The sequence below is a fragment of the Protopterus annectens genome, chromosome 4.part1, assembly GCF_019279795.1.
Source record: "Protopterus annectens isolate FY-2018-M chromosome 4.part1, PAN1.0, whole genome shotgun sequence".
Classification (NCBI taxonomy): domain Eukaryota; kingdom Metazoa; phylum Chordata; order Ceratodontiformes; family Protopteridae; genus Protopterus; species Protopterus annectens.
In genome coordinates this window covers 513,513,813-513,536,198 of record NC_056734.1, presented here as the reverse complement: position 1 = coordinate 513,536,198, position 22,386 = coordinate 513,513,813, and the positions used below count along the sequence as shown (strand labels likewise).

At 45.3% G+C, this 22,386-nt stretch overlaps 1 protein-coding gene across 1 annotated transcript in view; it reads right to left on the bottom strand.

Annotated features, from left to right (window-relative positions):
- Window positions 1-22,386, bottom strand: part of LOC122801243 (high density lipoprotein binding protein) — a 1,918,659-nt gene that overhangs the window by 1,651,154 nt on the left and 245,119 nt on the right. Inside the window, exon 3 of the mRNA XM_044070795.1 lies at window positions 17,299-17,410. Within this exon, the coding sequence (XP_043926730.1) occupies window positions 17,299-17,374 (76 nt within the window). The 5' untranslated portion in view covers window positions 17,375-17,410. The remainder of the gene's footprint in view (window positions 1-17,298; window positions 17,411-22,386) is intronic.

Genomic DNA, 22,386 nt, shown 5'->3' with positions numbered 1-22,386 from the left:
AGGGGGATTGAATAGCTTCTGGATATCACTCGAAGCACCCAACGGACTGACTTGATCGACTTCCATGATGTCAGGTGCCTCAAAAAACGCCCCCCCCCCCCGACTGCCTCCAGAGAGGAGCAGCCGGGTAACCCATCAGGGTTGCTGCGTGGGTCTGTCAGAGAAAGGTTCTCTGGACCCTAAGTTCCTAGGAGCCCCTCTGCCTCTAGGACGGCGACCTCCCTGTCCTCCTCTGCCACGGAAGGACTGGTTGTCCGGAGCAGGTTGGGATTACTGCGATTTCCGGAACCACATCTTCTGTCCCTTTTGATTCTTCGAGAAGGACCTCTGGAGAGCTGAGAAGCGGACTCCGACGGCAAACAGTCTTCCCATCCTTTTCACTATGGACAAGCGTTTCGCGAACCGTTTTGCCAAAAAGGGCAGAACCATCGAAGGGGGCATTCGCGAAGGTCACTTTGAAGGGCTCCGCGAAGTCACAGTGGCGGAGCCAGGCCTGGCGTCTCATAACAAGGCCTGATCTGCTAGCTCTAGCGGCTCCCTCTGTTGCATGAGATAAGAGCCGCATTGAAGTATTAGACACCGCTCTGAGAGAGGCCATACAGGTGGAGTACACTTGTTTGTCCTCCGCCGAAATGGACTCTAGGGGAGATGCAGCGTATTCCTTAATCAGGTCTCACTGCATCCTGATCGTGTGCCATATAGTTCAGCGCCCTCAGGGAGAAGGTTGCTGAACTAAAGACTCGCTTCCCAATGCGATCCATCGAGCGGGATTCCTTGCTCGGGGGATGCATAGAGGGACTCTCCTGAGCCAACTCCCTCTGTGGCTGCAGCCATCAGTATGGCATCTACTGGGGGTCCCTTACTCCAATGTGTACGGTCCGATGGGGGACTAAGAATCTGGTCCGGACATTTGGGAACAGGCTCTACGGTGTCTGGGTCCTTCCACGCTCTGGTGGCAATAAGGTCCACCAGAGGGTCGGCAGGAGGGGACACCCAAGAGGTAGACTGGCCCGCCTCAAATGCCTCCAAGAACACAGACTCGTCTGAGGAGGCCTTGAGGGCAGACCCCCCCCCCCCGATCCTTAACATTTCCATAATGTCTCCAAAGGACACATCTTCTGGGGGTGATCTTGGGGAGCCCTCTCCTTCCTCCAAGTCCGTGTCTTCAGTAATAGACTCTGGGGAGTCCACGTGCCTCCTCTTATACTTATGCTTACGAGGCACTTCCTCGGGGGGGACTGTCCGAGGAGTCCTCGCCAGCAACCAGTTGTTCCAAAGGAACCACTTGGGACATTGAGGCGGGCTGTCCCTGAGACCGGCTGATGGCAGCCTGGCCCAGCTGCGAGGGAGTGCGGGATGGAGCAGAGACAGTGACCGGGGGTCCGGATGTCCTCGACAGAACCCTCTCCACAACGAAGGCAGAGGGGGAGCTGACTTCTAAGACCAGAGAGCCGACCCCCACTCGGATCCGATGAATGGATCAGAACCGGAGCAGAGACAGTCTGATCCGAGAGACCGGTGTGCTCCGACCTAGACTGAGTCGGAGACACCGGCTCCCTCGGATCCGAGGCTACGCCCACTGCTCCGAGAGGTCGGGTCTGAAGTACCCGAAGCACTCAAGGGAGGGATCGGATCAGAGGTGCGCCGATCAGTCGGATCCGACCCACCCCCGGTTCCAACACTGCCCGGCTCCGAACCCGGGAGTCAGGTCGGAGAAGGAGCTATGGGGTGAAAAAAGGGGTCGAGGCCCCTCCCGGATGGGGGGGGGGGGGCAGGAGCACTCCCATCTGCATCTGGCCCTGGATGAATCGCCTCATCATCCGGTCCATATCAGCGTCAGACATAGAAAAAGTTGACCTTGACGAGGCCACCGAGGCGGATCTACAGTGTCGCCTCGATGAAGGTCTAGTCTCCACCTCCTCGGGTCCGGGAGAGAACAGAGGGGATCGGAGCAGAGGAGGAGGAGATTTAGAAGCCAGAGGGGAGGCACGCTTAGGTGGTGGGGCCGAGACAGAGGCCTCGGCCCGCTGCTTATGGTGCCCCTCCCTGTGCCTCTCCTTTTCCCTCCTGGTCTCCCTATCCTCCAGTTTCTTAGTGGGAGATTTGAGTCCCTGCCAAAGGAAGGGAGACCGAAGTAGACACTGGCGATTTCTGGATAGCAGGGGTCGAGGCCGAAGCCGAGCCGAAGGAAGGGAGACCGAAGTAGACACTGGCGATTTCTGGATAGCAGGGGCCGAGGCCGAAGCCGAGCAGATTCAGGAGGGAGAAGTCCCGCCAGAACCAACTTCGACCTCCGCTCCCTTAAAGCCTGGGGGTTGAACCCTGCACAAGTGGTACAACCAGATGAAAGGTGTTCAACCCCCAGGCATTTAACGCACCGAGTGTGGCCATCAGCCGGGAGAAAGCTTATGGCCACACTCGGTACATTTAGAAAATATAGCCTTGGGGGCTTCAGACATGGCTACGCCCTAACAGGCCCTAAAAAAGAAAACACACAACACACACTAACGAACACCCGAGAATGTTAAATGGAGGAAAGCCTAAACAAACACTAACTTCTGCTAAAGTATAAGAAAAAAAAATTAGTCAAAAATATGTCACCAATTTTCTTTGCTATGGAGCTCGAAAAATCCTGTCAGCTACTGAACGCGGCAAACGAAATCTGAGGTCAGTCAGGGCTTAGCAGGGGATTATGGGTAAAGGGAGGAGCTAGGAGCTCAGATCCTAAAGCTTATGAATTGCCGGCTCGGATCCGAATCCCACAGGTTGCAGACAAATGAAGTCTTACTACTTCAGATCAGTCCATTTACAGTAATTGTAAAGGAGCAGACAGCTGCTATAAAGGTAGGTGCTCTATGTCTTCCAGAGTAGGCTGAAGCTACCAACAGTCACCTTGGTAAAAAACATTCTTTATCTTAATTTGCAAGTAACATTAACTTTGCAATTCTTGTCCTAATGTTGAAGCCTTACATGACCTGAAACAAGACAATTTATTTTTGTATACAAGTCTACAGAAGGTCTGGAAAGCACAAGGTTTACTCTGTGCATTACAGTAAAGATTAAGGACAGCCACAGTGGTGAGGGATGCTGCCTCACAGCAAGAGGTTCTCCGGTTCGATCCTCGGCTGCAGTGTCTTCTGTGCGGAGTCTGCATGCCCTCCCTGTGGTTGCGTGCGTTTTCTCTGGGTGCTCCAGTTTCCTCCCACATCCCACAAACATGCTGTAGGGGGATTGAACACTGTAAATTGGCCCTAGGGGAGTGTGTGCCTTCTGTGGAAAGTTGGGCACCGAGCTGGCAGCTTGACATCGTAAAACTCCACTGACAATCATGAGGACAGGTGATCCGCAGCGGTGACCCCCAACAGAGAAAAGACTAAAGATTACAGTAAAGGTGAACCATTCAAAACGGTCTAACGGAATGCACAAATTTTGGGAATATTTTTGCTTTGGTTTAATGGAAAATGTTGATTTTTCCACATTATGATACAATCATAACTACTCTACAAGGGTGGTAGACAAAGAAATCTCACCCTATCAATTTCTCACCTGAAGTGAAGACAAAAGTTAATTTTCTTCCCTCTTCAAACTGTAAACGTTGTAAGCCAAACTCATCAACTTTGCATTTCTGAAACTGCTCTGTATAGCTGTATGCAATGCTTTCTAAACATTACCCGACTACAGACAAATGCATTAAATCTATCCCAGCATATTAGCCTATATTTAAATAGGTTTTTGTAATAGGTTCTAGGAGGGGACCGAAAATGGTGATAATGGATCAGCACTCTATCCTGGGTAACCAATTAAAAAAAAAAACACACCTGTTGCACAGTTCTGATGAAAGCGTTCACTCCGTATCAAGACATGGAAGCTGCCAGAGCAGAGTCAGAAGGGCTCAAGGAAACTCTGAAAACGGAACCCCAGCCAGTGGTTTGACAAATGAAAGTTCCTGGAAAAACTAAGTGATAAAGCTATTAATCTTGCCAAAGTTAGTACGGTTGTAGACGTTATTATTACAAACTACATTACTGCCTCTGATGGTTTACCAGGCAAATGTCTAGGGAGCGAGTATTAGTCACCCAATTCTCTCCTACCAAAACAGAAGACTAAAATAGGAAGCATATGAGGTGGATCTAAACATAATAAACTTATGGCATGTGGAAGCATACTGGTTTGTCAGATTTAACAGCAATGGCACAGAAAGTAATATTACTTTGTATAACAACCTCTGTGCGTGCCAGGAAACGTGACAAATTCCACAGCCTCAAAGTAAAAAGTAAAGAACACAAAGGCAGAGAATCTCAAGATGGTCTCAGGACAAATGAAGTGCTGTTGTGCAAGTAAACTTAAAACATTAGATGTTCAAATGATCGCTGCTACAGTGCCCTTAGCTACATGGGTTGCATCCTGCCTAGGATACAAGAAAGTTATGTACTTAGCATAACATTCCATTGGTGTTATCCGTTCAATCTTCAATTGATGGGTTCGGATCTGATCCATGGATCAGACTGCCACTGCTAAAGCTCTTAGCAACCAAAAAACTCTTGTGCTTCTCCCTTACCCATAATTCACTAACCCAAAGTTCCCTCAGATCTTGTTTTTGCTGACAAATTTTTTTTTTTTTTTTTTGGTAAGAGTTACTATGCATAAACATAAATCTGTATGCACTCAATACAGAGACCCATCTGGAGCTCAATATAAAGGACAGTGATGTCCCTTAAACAAAAAAATCATTCTTCCAGATGTTTTTAAATAGAAAAAATGGGGGTTGGTGGGCAGGAAGTTGAGGAAAAATGAAAAGGGACAACACAGATGGAACATTATGTTAAGTACATAACTTCTGATGTCAATCTTCATTCTAACCTGAACTGATGAGAGTCCCAAGCTACCCTAAAATACCAGATGGACTCAAGGATATTCTTGAGCACAGCCGAATCATGTCATACTCATCCTCTGCAGATCGGATCCAATTTGTAATGGGTAATGAAGGTATGGGGAGTATCCCAAGTAGCTGTGATTATGTCATCCACAGACATTCTAAACAGGAAAACTGAAGACATTGCCATGAATGAGCTCAGTCATGCTAAGGAAAAAACTTTTTTTTTTTTTTTAATACTGGAAACCGCCATCTGGTTAAAGTTGCTTTGGCAAATGGTTTACCCAATTTAAAGTCTGCAAACTGACATTTTTTCTCATGTCTTCTGTCCTATGCAAGAAAAATCAATCTGAACATTCAATAAATGTAACTTGTATTCGCCTTAGTTGGCAACTTTGGGAAGAATACTGGAAAAATTAATGGACTGTGACGCTGGATTCTACCACCTTGCAAAGAAAGGATGCATTAATCCATAATGCAACCCTTTCCTTTTGAAGAATCAAGTATGCAGGTTTTGAAGACCATGCTTGAATTTCTAAAGTGAGTCTAGCAGATGCAATGGCTACTAGAAAAAAGGTTTTCCAAGACAAAAACATCACATTTAGCTGCTGGTTCAAACAGGGAAGGTACAAGTGCCTGCAGTACCAGATTGAGGTCCCATGGGGGAGTAGGGTCCTTAAAAGTAAGTAGAGTGCCTTGTATGAATGCTCTGCACAACTTATGAGAAGCCAAGGAACAACCCTCAAATCCAATGAAGTTTGATACAGCTACCAACTGAACTTTAAACAAACTAGTTCCTGAGAAGTTAAAAAGTAGGGCCAAAAACTCAAGGATGTTATGTACTGGAGTTGAAAAAGGGTCAGCCTGATTCCATTACACAAATCTTTTCCTTTTACTGGAGCAGGAGTTTACATGTTGAAGGTTTATTAGAAGAATATAAGTATATTGTTCGACAAGGGAAGAAAAATCATAGTTGTCTGGCTACTGCTGGAAATGGTAAAGTCAGGCCATCAGCTTGGTTTGATATGTCTGGCCGGACCATGCCTGTCAGGTGACTTAGATGAGAGTCAGATTCAGAATACAAGGTTGGAAAAGTGAGGCCAAAGGAAGTGGGACTGTATTGGTAGAGGCCAGTAAGGTGCAATGTGCATGACTTTGCTCTTAATCGTGGGAACATTCCGCAGGAATTTCAGAATTAATGAATTGGTGGATGGGCATAAAGTAGACTGGGGGGCCAGTTGAAATACAGCATCCCTTTGGTGGTTCCCCCTGTGGGGGGGGGGGGTCTAGGCAAAGCAGCTGTTGCATTTGTTTAGGGGAGAAGCTAAAAATCACAGTAAGGCTGGCCCCATCAACAAAAAATCATTTCAGTCACGTTCTTGAGACCACTCATGAGGCAGAATGCATCTTAACTTGTCTATCACAACAGACTTCCCCAGTATTCTCCTTGTTTGCTGATGTACCAAGTAACTGACATTGTCTGCTTGAATTGCAATCATCCCTGAAGGGAGAGCATTTTGAAGGGCCTGCAATGCTTAGTGTTGCTGTCATCTCTAGGACATTGATATGCAAGTTGGTCTCTTCAGAGGAAGACACACACACACCTCTGGGAGAGAAAAATAAAGTCTGGTCACTATGGCCTTGGGCTGTGGCATAATGGACAGTCCTGTATTACTTGATCTGAATCCACCACCCAAGCTCTCTTGCATATCCGAGTGACTCGTATCAGAGATGACATAGGATGGTAAAGTATCGACCCTTGTGTTGCTGGCATCCACTGTAGAATTAAAATGCAAAATCTGGCTAAAGGTACTAGTGTTACTGCTGCAGACATTGACCCTAGAGCTTGAAGGGCCAAGATCTTGCTACTGCAGTTCTGACTTGTGGTCCTAGTTAAACCCTTAAGGGAGGAAGTGAAGCTATCACTGAGTTTGTGATAAACAGAGCTATTAATTCCAAATTCTGAGCCGTTCCAGTTGAGACTTTTAGTTTATGGTTATTCCCACATGAGACCATCTGGAGAACCTCATCTCTTGCCCTTATTGATGCCTGGTTGGAGTGTATTGTGCCAGTCATCTAGATATGGAAATGCCCAGAATCCTTGCAATCTCAAGTGAGCTGCTACTACTGCCATACATTTGCTGAACACCCTGTGGGCGAAAGATCCCAGCTGGAAAAAAACAGTACTTTCTAGACCATCTGTTCATCTTTATGGGATGGTGCATCAAGTACATTGTCGTTCTTGTCTGGAAAAAGGAGAACGGACTGAAGTGTAACCATCTGAAACTTGGTGCAAACTGACTTGTTCAAGTTACTGAGATCTAAAATTGGTCTCCCGTCCCAAGTTTAAATTTGGCACTACAGAAGAGCGAGCAAGTTCTGGGTTCCATCTGGTCTGGTGGGGCCTCTTGACTCTTTAGCAGCCTACTTGAAATGCTGCTGCTTCCCTCTGGCTGGGAACACTGGGGATTTTCCTTGAGACTGGCGGTAGGAGGGAAAAGGGCATTACATAATCTCTGGAAATAATCCTGCACCCAAGTATCTTGAGTCTAGCCAAGCTATCTGGTGAAGGGATAAATGACCCCAGATAGTCTCCAGAGGTGGGCAACTTTGCCTCCTTTCAGGAGTGCTAGTCTGTCAAAGAATCTCTGGACCCCTGGTTGTGGGCCACCTCTGCTGGAGACAGCACTGACCACTGGAGTTCCCCCGCTCTGCCCCTAGTAGAAGTTCCCCCTCTGCCCCCAGGAGAAGTTCCTCCACATGTGTCCTAGAAAGGACCAGAGATTTCTTGAACCACATTTCAACCCACCTCATTGATGGCTAGAAAAAGATCTTTCAGGGGGGGTCAAAAAACATACACCCATGCCAGATATGGTCTTTCCATCCTTCTCACCTGGATAATGTGTCCTTCTCTTTGGGGCCAAACACGTGCCATCAAAAAGGAACACGGACGTATGAAGACTTGAAGGGCTCTGCAAAATAATAAAAGCACATCCAGTCAGGTCTCCTGATGGAAATGCCTGAACCCACTGCCCTTGAGGTTCCTTCAGTTGCGTTCAAAATGAGCCTCATGGACAAATTTGATTAAAGTGTAGCCAATTGAGAAATCATGGATGACTTGACCTCTGCAGACACTGATCCTGAGAGTACTTTGCAGTTCCTTAATCAAATTCCTGTGCAACTTAAGTAGGCCAAACATTTCAGCAACCTTAAAGGTCAATGAGGCGCAGACACTTATCAAACCTGTCCATCACCCTACACCGTTGATGTTGACAGTGGAACTGAGGCAAATTGCTTTTTGGTGGCCACTGCCACAATCATAGCATCAAGTGGCACACCTTTAGCCCTTTCTCCAAAGGTGTTACCATAATCTTGTCTGGTCCTCTGGGTTCATCTGTGTCAGGTTCCTTAGGACACCCACCAAAAGACCAACTATAAGCTCGCTGGCAGGAAGAGTAGCCCAGGAGGTAGACAGGCCAATAAAGAAAGCTTCCAGGAATACAGACTCCTTAGATGGGTTGCTGGGCATCCAGCCACCTCTCCGCTTTAGTATCTCAAGTAAGTCTCCAAATATGACAGTCTAAAGTGTCCCCCACAATTACCTTCTGAAGTCTGTACCCTCAGACAGATTCCTAGCAAGTCCAAATGCTTCCTCTTGCAGTTCTTGCTAGGGATGTCCTCCGTAGGATGATCCAGGAGCCATCAGAGGAAACTGAAATACCCTGCTGTAAAGCCTGGGTGGGGGGTCCTCAGGCTGTGGTAGAGTGACAAGGCTCTGACTGCAGAGACATCAAGGTAGAGGGCAGAAAATCCAAGGGAGTTGCATGCGTCCATTCTGTTGGGGCAGAAAAACCCTCTCCACAGCCTCAAAAGGCAGACCACCCCAGCTCAAAGAAACTTGGACCCCTGTCCTTCCCCATTCGGAAAGCAATCCCCCAAGGTGAAAGCCAGAGCTGAGCTATCCAATGCTGAGGCTCCAAGATGAACAGACTGCTCCAATAGCCCTCCAGATTAGACTGAACCAGACCGCTCCATAAGCTTTGTATCCAAAGACATTATCTTCCGATCTGAGCAAGATGCAGCTGGAAGGCTTGGATCCACAGACTCTGATGAAGGAATCAGACGAGGAACTTGTAGTGGGGTTGTGGTCAAAGAATGGACCTCCTGATCTAAAGGGGTAAGTGCCTGCAAGACATCCATCTGACTGTGCAGAGAGAATCTTCTGCACCACTTTCACAAATTTCTCCAAACTTCTGGAAGAATGAGTGGAAACAGAGGGGATTGGCAATGCTCAAAAAGGGGAGGGCACCAGATGGGAATATCTTGCCCTAGATAGACAAAGACTTGAGGCAGTAGGGCTAGAAGTAGTCTGATCATTTACCCTTTTAGTTAGATCCAAGGAAGTTAGGTTCATAAATGTTTTCTTTTTCAGATCAGAGGGTGAAGTCAGATCCATGGAAGTGTCCGAAACAAAGGTAGATATAGATGATTGCAGAGATGAGGTCTTAGACTGTTTACTTTAGGGAGATTGGTCTCCAGATATAGCATCTCGAAAGCAAGCCTTTCAAAATAAGTCTCTTTCTACAAGCATCCAGGGTTTGAACCCATGGCATATGCAATAATCTTAAGACGTAATAACCCGACACAGGAAAAGACAGTGTGGGCAGACATCGGAAGATTGTGCCCACACAATGCATTTGTGAAATCCAGTGGGGCCTTTCTGCCATAACCAAAAACTAAAGCAAGGCAAAAATTAACTGATTTTTAAATAAATAAAAACCACCACCAACCACCACCCCCAACCAACCAATAAACAAAACAGAAAATAAGTGAAAAAATAAATCATAAAACTACCAGCAATGGTAATAAGGGCTAAACCAAGTGTAGAAAGGAAATACTAATAGTATTTCAAGTACATATTGTATGACAGTATTTCCCTGCCCTCTATTGAGCTAATAGTACTTTAAAAAATGAACTGTACGATAGTTTTGAGATATGGTAAGGGATAGCAGCTTTATAGAATTTAAGACAAATGAGAAAAAGAGACAAATTAACATGTCTGAAAAACACGAGGTATGGTCAACCAAGTCTTCCTTGAAAAGTGTCAAACAAGATCCAAGAGAACCAAGGGTTGGTGCATTATGGGTATGGCAGATCAGAGGGTCGAATCAGAACCCATCAGTTGGGGACAGAATGAAGACATCAGATCAGCTGTCCAGCTTTCAAAACTTCAGGGAATCTTCCATGCACCCAGGTCAGCCCGAGCTGAGCCAACTAAGACTAGTTTTGGTACTAGCGTCATCAGAAAGGGAAATGTTAGAAACAAAGTAACCACACCCTGGCAAAGGTGCCACACACAAACACAAGGGAGAAGGAAGGAGCAGCTACTGCAGTACTGATCAAACATGTTATGCCAAGTAGACAACTACACTACGCTCATTATATTGATCACAGATGCAGTAGCCTTAGCCATATGCTTAGATCACCTTAGACAACTACATTTAGGAGGAGGTGGAAGAACAGTAAAGGAGACCCTGGAGAATTGGTCCTAGATGTGGACCTAGAGATAGATTTGTTTTTAGAACTTTGTAAAAGTACATACAAAAAAGACCAAGAAGCAGCTTCTAGAATCAGACCCTTTCCAGAAAGGCAAGGCCCTGGTGGAGTGGGCCTTGGCCCCGTCTGGAATCATTTTGTTATAGTGAGCATAAGAAAAGGTAATACAATATTTCCAAATGATTGTCCAAGGCTGTTTTGACAGCTTTTGTATTCTTACTTTACAAGACATGAATTAGACAACATGAAAGATTTAGTTCTGTCAAAATAGTACCAGAGTTGTCATGGTCCAGGGCATGGAGTAATTTTCCTTTTTAGGTTCAGGAAAAGAAATTAGGAGATGGACAGTTTGGATTAACGTAAACTGATACCATTTTAGACAAAGAATTTGTTCAAAGAAACCCAGTCTTTGTAACATGAAACAGATTTGCAAGCTCTTATGGAGAGTCAATACCCATCTTAAAAAGGTCACAGCAAATCAGTAAAACTGTTTCCCATGTTAAGAAAAGTACAGTTTTGTACCTACCATAAATGTAGATGTTCGAAGATCCACATTGCTGCAGTCCTTACTTATGGGTAGTCCGCTGTCCTCGGTCGGCCCGAATACCAAAGTATTAGGCTGACGTCGGTCATGGGCGCCTAGATCTGACATCAGAGCGTCAGGGTATAAAGGTGCATGACAGACGTCATATCCTCAGTCTTTTCTTGCCCCAGATGTCAGAAGGCCAAACCAGAAAGGCCACAGCCAAAAACAGAATACCTCCCAAAAACATGCCCAACAACAACCATCACCTAAAGCATAGCACCAAGTCAAACTACAGTGGGGAAGGAGGGAGGGTAAATTGGACTGCAGCAATGTGGATCTTCGAACATCTACATTTATGGTAGGTACAAAACTGTACTATGTTCTTCATCTCACATTGCTGCAGTCCTTACTTATGGGTAGAATCCCAAAGCAACGGGAAAGGGAGGATGGTAAAAATCATAAAGCATTAGGGGCCGCTAAAATGCCCTGTAAAATTGCAGTGGCAAATCCAGCCCTAGACTTAGAATAAAGAGGAAGGTAGTAATGTTTAGAAAAGGTATGCACTGAACTCCAAGTAGCTGCCTCCAAAATGTCTTTTGTAGCTACCCCCCTTAGAAAGGCCGTAGAAGTAGCAGTAGCCCTAGTGGAATGAGGTCTGCTTCCCGCAGGAATCTCCTTACCATGATGGGAATAACAGAAAGAAATACAAAACCCAATCCATTTAGAAATAGTTTGTTTTGAAACAGGTTTACCCTGTGAACCCAAAGCAAAAGAAACAAACAATTGCTGAGACTGTCTGAACTCCTTGGTTCTGCTCAAATAACGCAACTGCCTGTGAATATCCAAAGTATGCAAAATTTTCTCCCCTTTATTTTGGGGGTTTGCATAAAAAGTAGGCAAATGAATAGTTTGATTTAAGGCCACACTAGAAACCACTTTAGGCATAAAGGAAGGATTAGTACGCAAAGATACCCTATCCTTATGAAAAATCAGGAATGGCTCCACTGCCATGAGGGCCTGTAATTCAGAAACCCTTCTTGCAGAGGTAATGGCCAACAAAAAAGCAGTTTTCCATGACAAATACTTTAACTCGGCAGTAGCTGCAGGCTCAAAAGGCTGTAGAGTAAGTTTTTCCAACACAAAATTGAGATCCCAAGCAGGAGTAGGAGCTCTACGTGGGGGTCTTATATTCTTTGCCCCTCTAAGAAATTGCTTAAACCAAGGATGAGAGAATAAAGGAGGGCCACAACCATAGTGAGCAGAAATGGCTGCAGCATGGACCTTTGAGGAGAAAGACAAACCCTTGTCCAATAATTCAGTAAGATATTGAAGAGCAACACTTAAATCAGGTTTGGAGACATCAAAGTCCTTTCCTTTGCTCCAAATAAAAAATCTCCTCCATTTATCAGCGTAAACTTTTCTGGTACTAGGCCTCCTGGCCTCCAAAATAACATTCAAAACTTGTTGTGGAAGCTGAGACCCTCCAGAGTCTAAAACAGAATATGCCAGGCTGTTAGATGCAGAGACTGAATCTTGACATTGAGGAAGTGACTGTCCTCTTGTGACAAAAGGTGCGGAATCAAAGGCAGAGGCCATGGAGGTTCTTGTACTAAACTCCTCAGTAGTGGGTACCAGTGTTGTAGAGGCCAATCCGGTGCTATCAAAATCATGGTTGGCTTGTCTTGTCTGGCCTTCAAAAGTACCTTGGGAAGAAGAGGCAGAGGTGGAAAGGCATATACATGCAGATTGTTCCAACTGAATGATAGAGCGTCCACCTTCCAAGCTGTGTGATGAAACATTTTTGTGCAAAACTTTGGCAACTGGTAATTTAGTGGAGAAGCGAACAGATCTATGTCTGGAGTTCCCCATAACACTGTCAACTGTTGAAATACAAGAGGATCCAATTTCCATTCGTGAGGATCCACTATCTGTCTGCTCAATACATCTGCTAAGGAGTTCTGTGCTCCTGGTAGAAACCTTGCCTGAAGATTGAGGTGTAGATTGAGAGCAGTTTCCCACAGAATCATTGCTTGCCTGCAAAGAGGGTAAGAATGGGTTCCCCTGCTTGTTGATGTACCACATGACAGTAGTGTTGTCTGTTTGAATCAACACCTGCCCTGGGTGAAGTAAATCTTTGAAAGCCATCAATGCAAACTGGACTGCTAACATTTCCTTCAAGTTGATATGCAAATGCTGGAGTTTGACAGGCCACGTGTTTTGCACCCATTTTCCATTGAGGTGTGCTCCCCAAGCCTTGTCCGAGGCATCTGCCGTTAGAATCTGACTCGCCTCTGGCCGGGTCACAGAGAGTCCCTTGTTTAGGTGACATTCCTGAGCCCACCACAAAAACTCCTTCTGAATGCAAGGTATTATCTGAATGACAGTGTCTAGATCTTGGCAGTGCTGTGTCCATACATTTGAGATACCATTGAAGCTTCCTCATATGCAGTTTGGCATTGGGAAGCACCAGAATACAAGATGCCATGAACCCTAAGGCTTGAAGGACTGTCCTTGCAGTCAGCCCGGACTGAAGAGTTGATGAAAGTAAAGGGAAAGATTCTTTTGTTTGTCCGGGGTTAAAAAGGCCATCTGGGCTGCTGTATTCAGTCTCACACCCAGAAAGCACATGTCTTGAGAGGGTACTAGACTGGACTTTATTTCGTTCAGAGAATACCCTAGGCATCTTAGCACTGCTATCACATATTCCAAATGCTGAAACAGGTCTTCCTTTTCTTGAGCCAGTATCAGGCAGTCGTCCAAGTAAGGATAGATTTGTATTCCTTTTAGCCTGAAGAAAGCTATCACTGGAGCCAGAACTTGTGAACACTCTGGGCGCAGTAGATAAGCCAAAGGGCAATGCAGAGAACTGATAATGGGAATTCCCAGCTCGAAAACGCAGATACTTCCTGCAACTTAGTCTGATAGGCACATGAAGGTAAGCCTCCTTGAGATCTAAAGTTACCATCCAGTGATCCCAGCAGAGGTAAAAGCTGTTGTAACGTCAACATTTTGAACTTGGGAATGTCCAGATAAGTGTTGAGGATAGATAAATCCAAAATTGGTCTCCACGTGTTCCCCTTTTTCGGAACTAGGAACAGGCGAGAATAAAATCCTAGGCCTCTTTCTGGCACAGGAACCGGCTGAATGGCCCCTATTTGGAGTAACAGAGAAATTTGCTTGTGAGCCTCTTTTCTTTGTAGAGGAGGAATGTCTGGCATGCCTTTGAAAGGAGGCAAGGTATGGAAATAAAACCTGTAACCGTGGTGAATGATATCCAATACCCATCTGTCGTGGGTAATTAAACTCCAATTTTCTTTGAAAAGTGCCAGTCTTCCTCCCAAAGGAGCTGCCAGACGAGAAGGTTCTGGCAGCTGAAAAGGCAGGTCATTGGGCCTGTTTACGAAAGGACTGACCCCTGCCCTCACCAGAAGACTGAGCAGGTGAACTCCCTGTTCTAGGCCTAAAAGAACCTTGAGCTCTGCCCCTACCACGTCTAGACCTACCCCTAGACTGGGAATCATAAGAAGGATATGTCCACCCCTTAGTAGGCCAATTTCTACTAAACTTCGGAGGCTGAACCTGCAAAAAATCTTTAACAGTCTGCATAGACTTAGCCTTGTCCTCCATTTTCTTTAAAACTGCTTCCACAGGCGAACCAAACACATCAGATTGCAACGGAGCATCTAAAATCCTTGTCTTAACATGCTCAGCCAAATTCTGATCTCTCAGCCAGGAGTGCCTGCGAAGAACAGAACCAGTGGCAGCCACCCTCGAAGAGGCCTGTACAGCATCAAAACCACATTGCAAAGAATGCTTACCCACTTGTTCAGAAACATGAACTAAATCCTGCAACTCTTTACACTCAATACCTTCCGCTAAAGCATCCACCTTAGACTTCAATTGTGAAAGGAGATAATTTTGGTATTTTAACATGTGGAACTGGCAATTCAAAGCCCTCATGGCTAAAGTGGAAGAAGTATACACCTTCTTTCCCCATCTATCCAAAGCCCTTGCCTCTATCAGGAGGAACAGGATTTTTAACAACAGAAGCCTTAACCCCTTTAGGCCCCTGAGAAACAGTTTCTGGGTCTGCCCTAGGACTCTTAAAAAGATACTTATGAGCTTCAGGCACCCTATAATACCTATCCGGTTTAACTGGGGCAGGAGGCAAAGAATCAGGGTTCAGTGAAGCCTCTGTAAAAACATCTTCCACCACATCCAGAACAGGAGGTATAGCCAAAGGCCTATGCTGGGGTAGAAATAAAAATTCCCTAAGCCTTTTCCTGGAATCAGAGAAATCTTGACCTTCCCATTTAAAATGCTCCCTCATGGAATGAAGAGTCTCTGAAAAAGAAAAATCCTCAGGAGGAGAAGCCAAGGGGTAGAATCATCTACATCAGAATCAGAATAAGGAGGATACTCCTGCAAGTCTTCAGCCGAAGACTCAGAAGCCTCCAAACACTGCTCAAAACTCTCAAGCTCAGGTTCCACCCTAGGCCTCTTATCAGGAGGGGGCATAGAACCTCTAATCATAGTAATTAAATCTTCTGCCATTTTAAGCATATGTTTCTTAGGCAGAGACCCTGAAGAACTAGGAGAAACACCCACTGAAGTTAAACCTGGCCTGCCTCTAGTAGAAGCCTTGGGAACAGAAGGGGAGGGCCTAGCCACCTTGGGAAGGGAGGGGAGAACAGCTACCTGAGAAGCCCCCTCAGCCTGGCCTACCTCCTGAGAGGCCACATCTTGTAACAGTAAAGTCTCTCCCTGAGACTCCAAAGAAACTTCTGGCAGAACCTCCGGCTCTACCGAGCCCTCTAAAGAACCGACGTCCGGGACAGACTGTTCTTCCAACCTAGGCTTTGCTGCTTTGTCCTTGCGCTTTTTAGACGAAGCGGGCGTCGGAGCATCCGACGGCATTTTATAATTACAACGCTTCCCAAAAACTAACCTGGCACAGTCTAATCTTCTCTTTATAGTGCGTTTGTTAAATCTAGCACAAGAGCGACATCCAACAACGTCGTGCTCAGGCCCTAAGCAAGGTATACACAAGGTATGGTAATCCCTATGAGGTATCTGTTTCCCACAAGAAATACAGTTATTCACTTTTTCTGACATCCGGTTAAATACTGAGGCAAGAAAAAACCAAAATATTCCCCAACGGGGTACTTAGCCAACTTTGATTCGGTCTGAAACTCCGACTTCAGAAAATTTCAGAACACCAACTTGCACTCGCAATACTGCTTCTGCATCGGACCATGCGGCAAAAAAGACTGAGGATATGACGGTCATGCGCATTTGTACCCTGACGTCAGACTAATGCGCCTTGACCGACGTCAGCCTTATACTTTGGTATTCGGGCCGACTGGGACAGCGGACTACCCCCAAGTGTTAGGACTGCAGCAATGTGGGATGAAGAACATAGAGATCTGGGGATCTAGTGCCAGGCATTGTGGGATATGGGGAGGCCTCAGGCCAGTAAATAGCTCTAGAGCTTTAGAAGATGGCCGAGTCGAAGCAGAGGATCGGCTCCAAACCCAACCAGCAAGAATGAAGGAGAGACAACTTGACATCTGGTGTTCCACTGCTAAACCACAGCTGAACAGCTCACAAAATTTCAGAAAATATTTTCCATTTATCAACAACCTTTCCATGCCTCAAGTTCTTTTCTTCTATATTGCCTGTAGCACATCCTTAAAGCAAAACTGCCTGAAAGGAATTTAAAGCCACAAACTATGATACTGGAACATCTTTAGGTGCAAATTAATAAATGCCTTTGTTGCGAGAGCAAGCCTATCCTCTGGGAAAACTGGCAGAGATTGGCTCTCCTTTTTACCTAGTCAAGGACAATTACAACTGGGTCAATGCGGAGACCACTAGAAACACTGAGTAGTCGGATTCTTCAAAGGAGCTTTGAAAGCAGTGTGTGTGGGGGGTGAGGGGCACGACAATACAGGAATTTACTTTTTCAAAGTCGTCTATCTTCGAAGCTTCCTTGGAGGGAGATCCAGTACAGCAGTAGGAGCTGCTTGGTCAAGACTGGCAACAAGACTTCCCCCATCCATTCAGGAGAACGCCTTGGATCTGCTCAAAGTATTTTGCCAATAAACTTTGGTCCAAGGGAAGATGAGCAGCCTGAAGGGAAAAAAAAAAAGAGTTTGCGATGAACTGCATAGTTACTAGATCACAGGTAGTTTGGGGAAAAAAAAGTGGGGGTAGTAGTCACCCCCACCCCCTCACTTTAACTACCATAACTGTAGTATTGCTACAATCTGAATTTAGAAGTATATACAGGCAACAAGACTTCTGTTACATTAAAGTCAAATATTCAGCACCAGCTTCTTGCCTTGGACTTGCTGCTGCAGAAGGCCACTGCGATGTTCAGCAAAGCTTTCTTGCGTCAAAAGTGCTACAGAGCTCATGGTCGAATTCCCACCTACGAATGTCCGGGTATGCCACTACAGAAAAATGGTGAAAACAAATTTAGTTTAGTATCGCTTGCTGCCTTTACATTAAAAAAAACTATACAAAACCACCAGGTGTACAAAATTTCACATTAATAAAAAATTATGCAGACTACTGCCAACATTATTACATAAAGTGCCACTAGCAGTTAAGTGCAGTTTTGTTCAGCACCTGCAATATCTTTATGGCATGGGCTAGAATATTTATTACACTAGGACCTGTAAACCTAAACAAAAAAAAAAAAAAAAGCTAATGTTTTGTTTAAACTTCCAAAAGAACTTGCAGAAATGCAGAGTCATCACCTCATATCACACAAACAAGCAAAGGATTCAGTGCAAACCAAGTATCAGGTTATCTGCATGACAAACTGCAAAGCACAAAACTTGCCTTCAACTGCCATTCAAGTATGAGCATACTGTGTGACTTTATAATTATGAGGATACTACTTGGACGGTTATTTATGATGCAGTCTCAGTGCTTAACAGTAGCATTCAGTGGATTTAAAAGGCACCTTGCAGATAAAACCACCATTGCCTGTCTCCCAGTAGTAGCAGCAATTTTAAAGTGGAAAAATGCCATAAGAGTTAGATAACACTCAATACATTGCCAAATGCTCATGCTAGTTTAGGTGTACAACGGCCCTAGAAGTAGGAGCTGAAGATAGGTCGACTGGTGTGAGATCTCAAACTTGCAGCATAACTATTGATAAAGGGAAGAGACACCACTATTATAGCAACACTGATTACATTTCTTTTGGACTTGAGACTAGCCCTTGCCAGACTTTGCTAGCCCTACAGAATGAATGGTGGAGTTTTGAGACCCCCCCCCCCCACTGTAAAGTATAAATCCTATTTACAGCAATCCAATGTTTAGAAAGTACAGTTGTGTACACTTAACATAAACGTAGATGTTAAGAGTGTATTCACTATTGCAGTCATCACATTTGAGTTGTCTACTTGCAGGTAGCACTCAGGTCGGGCTGATTATCAAAGTCAAGGGTGCTGCGTCAGTTGCAGTCTCATCTTCCCATCAAGTCAAGTAGTCAAGGGTATAAGCATGCAGCAGATGCCATTTTATCAGTTTCTTGCCCCAAATGTCAGGTGCCCCCATAATGGGAAGCAATTATATACACGGTTACACCTCCAACAAAAAGCAAACGCACCTGAAAGCTTTAAGCATAGTTAAGAATAGAGGTATAGTCAATAGAAGTCAAGGGACTGGAGTGAGGGTAACCAGGACTGCAACAGTGAATACACTAACATCTACATTTATGGTAAGCGTACACAACTGTACTATGCTCTTGCTTCACTGTTGCAATCACCACATTTGGGTAGATTCCCAAAGCTAAGGATGGGAGGAGGCAATTTAGATAGCATTTGGACCATCTAAAAGGCCCTGCAAGACTGCAGTGGCAAAGCCAGCTCTGGATTTAGAAAAAAATGGCAAGTGGTAATGCTAAAGATATGTACAGAACTCCAGGTAGCAGCTCCTAGGATGTCCCTGGTAGGGACACCTCTGAGAAAGGCTGTAGAGTTACATGTAGCCATGGTTGAATGTGGTCTTCTCCCGTGGGATAGGTTTTCCATGGTGTTTATAGCAGAAATTAATGCAACGGCCTATCCACTTAGAAGTGGCCCTCCCCTCTGCCACGCAGCAAATGCCACCAGCAGCTGTTCAGATTTCTGAAGAGGCTTAGTCTTGTCCAAGTAAAATCCAAGTAACCTGTGCACGTCCAAGAAGTGCAGAATTTGTTCCCCTTTGTTCTGTGGATTAGAAAAGGTTGGCAAATGAATTGACTGATTAAGGGCCACACTCGATACCACCTTGGGCATAAATGAGGGATTGGTCCCGAGGACACCCTGTTTGCATGAGAGATTATGGGGCTCCACTGCCATGAGGGCCTGTAATTCAGATACCCTTCTTGCTGAAGTGATGGCTAGAAGGAAAGCTGTTTTCCAAAAAAGGAATTTCAACTCTGCATTTTCAGTTGGCTCAAAGGGAGGAAGCATGAGCTTTTCCAATACAAAGTTAAGTTTCCAGGCTGGAGTAGGGGCTCTCCTGGGTGGTCTTACGTTTTGGCCCCTCTGAGGAATTGCTTCAGCAGTGGACCAGAGAAGGGTGGTTCTGTGTTATAATGTGCTGAAATGGCTGAGGCATGAATTTTGATGGAGGAAAAGTACAGCTGTGTACACTTCCCATAAATGTAGATGTTAGAGTGTATTCACTGTTGCAGTCATTACGTTTGGGTTATCTGCTTGCAGGTAGCACTGTCGGCCTGATTAACAAAGTCGTGGGTCCTGCATCGGTTGCTGTCTGTTCTTCCATAACGTCAGGGGTATAAAACATGCAGCCAATGCCATGTCAGTTTTTCTGAACCCAGATGTCAGGTGCCCCCCTAATGGGAAGCAATTAAATAGAAAAAGCACAAGATATACCTCCAACAAAAAAGCAAATACACCAAAAAGGCTTTTAAGCATAAAGAAAAGTGGAGGTACAGCCCAAAGAAATTAGGGGGCTGGAGGGAGGGTAACCAGGACTGCAACAGTGAATACACTCAAACATCTACATTTATGGTAAGTGTACACAACTGTACTAAGTTCATGTTTCACTGTTGCAGCCATTACATTTGGGTAGATTCCTAAAGCTATGGTTGGGAGGAGGAATTTAGATAGCATTAGGGCAAGCTATATGGCCCTGCAAGACTGCAGTGGCAAAGCCAGCTCTGGATTTAGAGAAAATTGGCAAATGATAATGCTTAGTGAAGGTATATACAGAACTCCATGTAGCAGCTTCTAGGATGTCCCTGGTAGGGACGCCTCTGAGAAAGGCTGTAGAGGTAGATGCAGCCCTGGTGGAGTGAGGTTTGATCCCTGGGGGATAGGTTTTCCATGGTGCTTATAGCAGAACTGAATGAATGGCTTATCCATTTAGAAATTGGATGCTTTGAAATAACCTTCCCCTCTGCCCCTGCTGCAAATGCCACCCACAGTTGTTCAGATTTCCTTTGAGGTTTAGTCCTGTCCAAGTAGAATCAAGTTGTCTGTGCACATGTAAGGAATTCAGTATCTGTTCGCCTTTATTCTGTGGATTGGGAAAGTGCCACAAGGGCCTGCAATTCAGATACCCTTCTAGCTAAAGTGATTGCTAAAAGGAAAGCTACTTTCCAAGAAGAACTTTTAACTCTGCAATAGCAGCTGGCTCAAAAGGAGGTAGAGTTTTCTCCAAGACAAAGTTAAGGTCCCAGGCTGGGGTTGGAGCTCTCCTGGGTGGTCTCAAATTTTTGGCCCCTCTGAAGAATTGCTTGAGCAGTGGATGAGAGAAGAGGGGAGGTTCTGTGTTAGAAGTTGAAATGACAGAGGTGTGGATTTTAATGGAGACGACCAGCCCTTGTGAAGCATCTCAGTAAAGTATTGTAAAAGAGGCAAATTGGGTGCGGCTGTGCTCATCCCTTGAGATCAGTTCGAGGCACAGAATCTTTCCATTTTTCAGCACAAGATTTTTCAGTACTAGGCCTCCTTGCCTCTAAAATATCCATCACACGTTTGCTGAGGGATGATAAAGGAGAGATTAAGTAATTAGCCAGGCTGCAAGGTTCAGTGTAAGTAGAGGGAGCAGAATCTGGTTCTCCTGCTGAGAGAACAGGGAAGGAGTCTGAGGCTGGTGCCATGGAGAAGACCATGATACTGTGCTGGAGGGGGTACCATTGTTGGTGTGGAGCAATCAAAATCATCCTTTGTTTGTCCCATTTGATTTTAGTAGTACTTTGGACAGCAGAGATGGGGGGGGGGGGGGGGGGGCAAAGACAGATAGGTTTTTCCAGTTGAAGGACAGAACATCAACCAGTTGAAGGAGAGAGCATCCACTTTCCAGGCTTGTTTGTGGGGAGTCCTTGTGCAAAATTTGTCCAATTGGTAGTTCTGAGGAAGAGGCAAACTGGTCTATATCTGAGCTCCCCCATTTGCTTGTAAACATGTTGAAAATCCTTGGTTCCAGTTTCCACTCGTGTGGGTCCATGAGGTTTCTTAGTCCATCTGCTAGCATATTTAATATTCCTGGCAGGAACTGAGCTTGTAGGTGCACTTGGTAGCTCAAGGCTCTGTTCCACAATGCCATGGCTAATCTGCAGAGGTGGTAAGAATGTGTACCCCCCCCTGCTTGTTTATGTACCACATAACAGTGGTGTTCTGCCTACCATTAGTTGTCCTGGAAGAAAGTGGTCCTTGAAGGCTTGCTCCCAGGAATATAAATTTGATAGGGTACCAGGTGTGATTTCTTTTCATTTATGGTGTACCCCAGACAAGTTAGAACCCTTTGGACAAAGGCCAGATGATGCAAAAGTATGTCCTGGCTTTCTGCCTGAATTAGACAATCGTCCAGGTATGGGCATATTTGAATATTTCTTTGCCTGCAAAATGCAATAATTGGAGCTAGGCACACTGGCTTACCTACTGCAACAAGGGTATTCACAAAGGGCAGTGCAGAGAACTGATAGTGCATGTTGCATGTAGCCTGCTTTGAAGCATAGGTATTTTCTGCAAGATTCCAATTGGGATGTGCAGGTATGCTTTTAACTCGTGTTGCCAACCAGGCTTCTTTGCTTAGCATAGGTAGTCATTGGTGAAGTCAGCATCTTGAAGTTTGGAATCTCCAAAAAGGTGTTCAGAGTAGACAGGTCCAGGATAGGATGCCATGAATGGTCTTTTCCGGTCTCTATAGAAACTGTGTCCCTTTTCCTCTTCTGGTACCAGTTGAATAGCCCCCATGCTCGAGAAATTACTTGCTTTTGGGCCTCTGCCCACTGATTTGGGAGTAGGTCCGGCCACCCGCTTGGTGTTGGCTACGTGTGGAAGTGAAATCTGTATCCCTGGGACACAGAAACCCATTTGTCCTGGGTAATGAGTTCCCAATTCTTTGCATGAAGAGCAATCTTTCCCCCCAAAGGGGCAATCAGTTGACAAGTGCTTGGAAA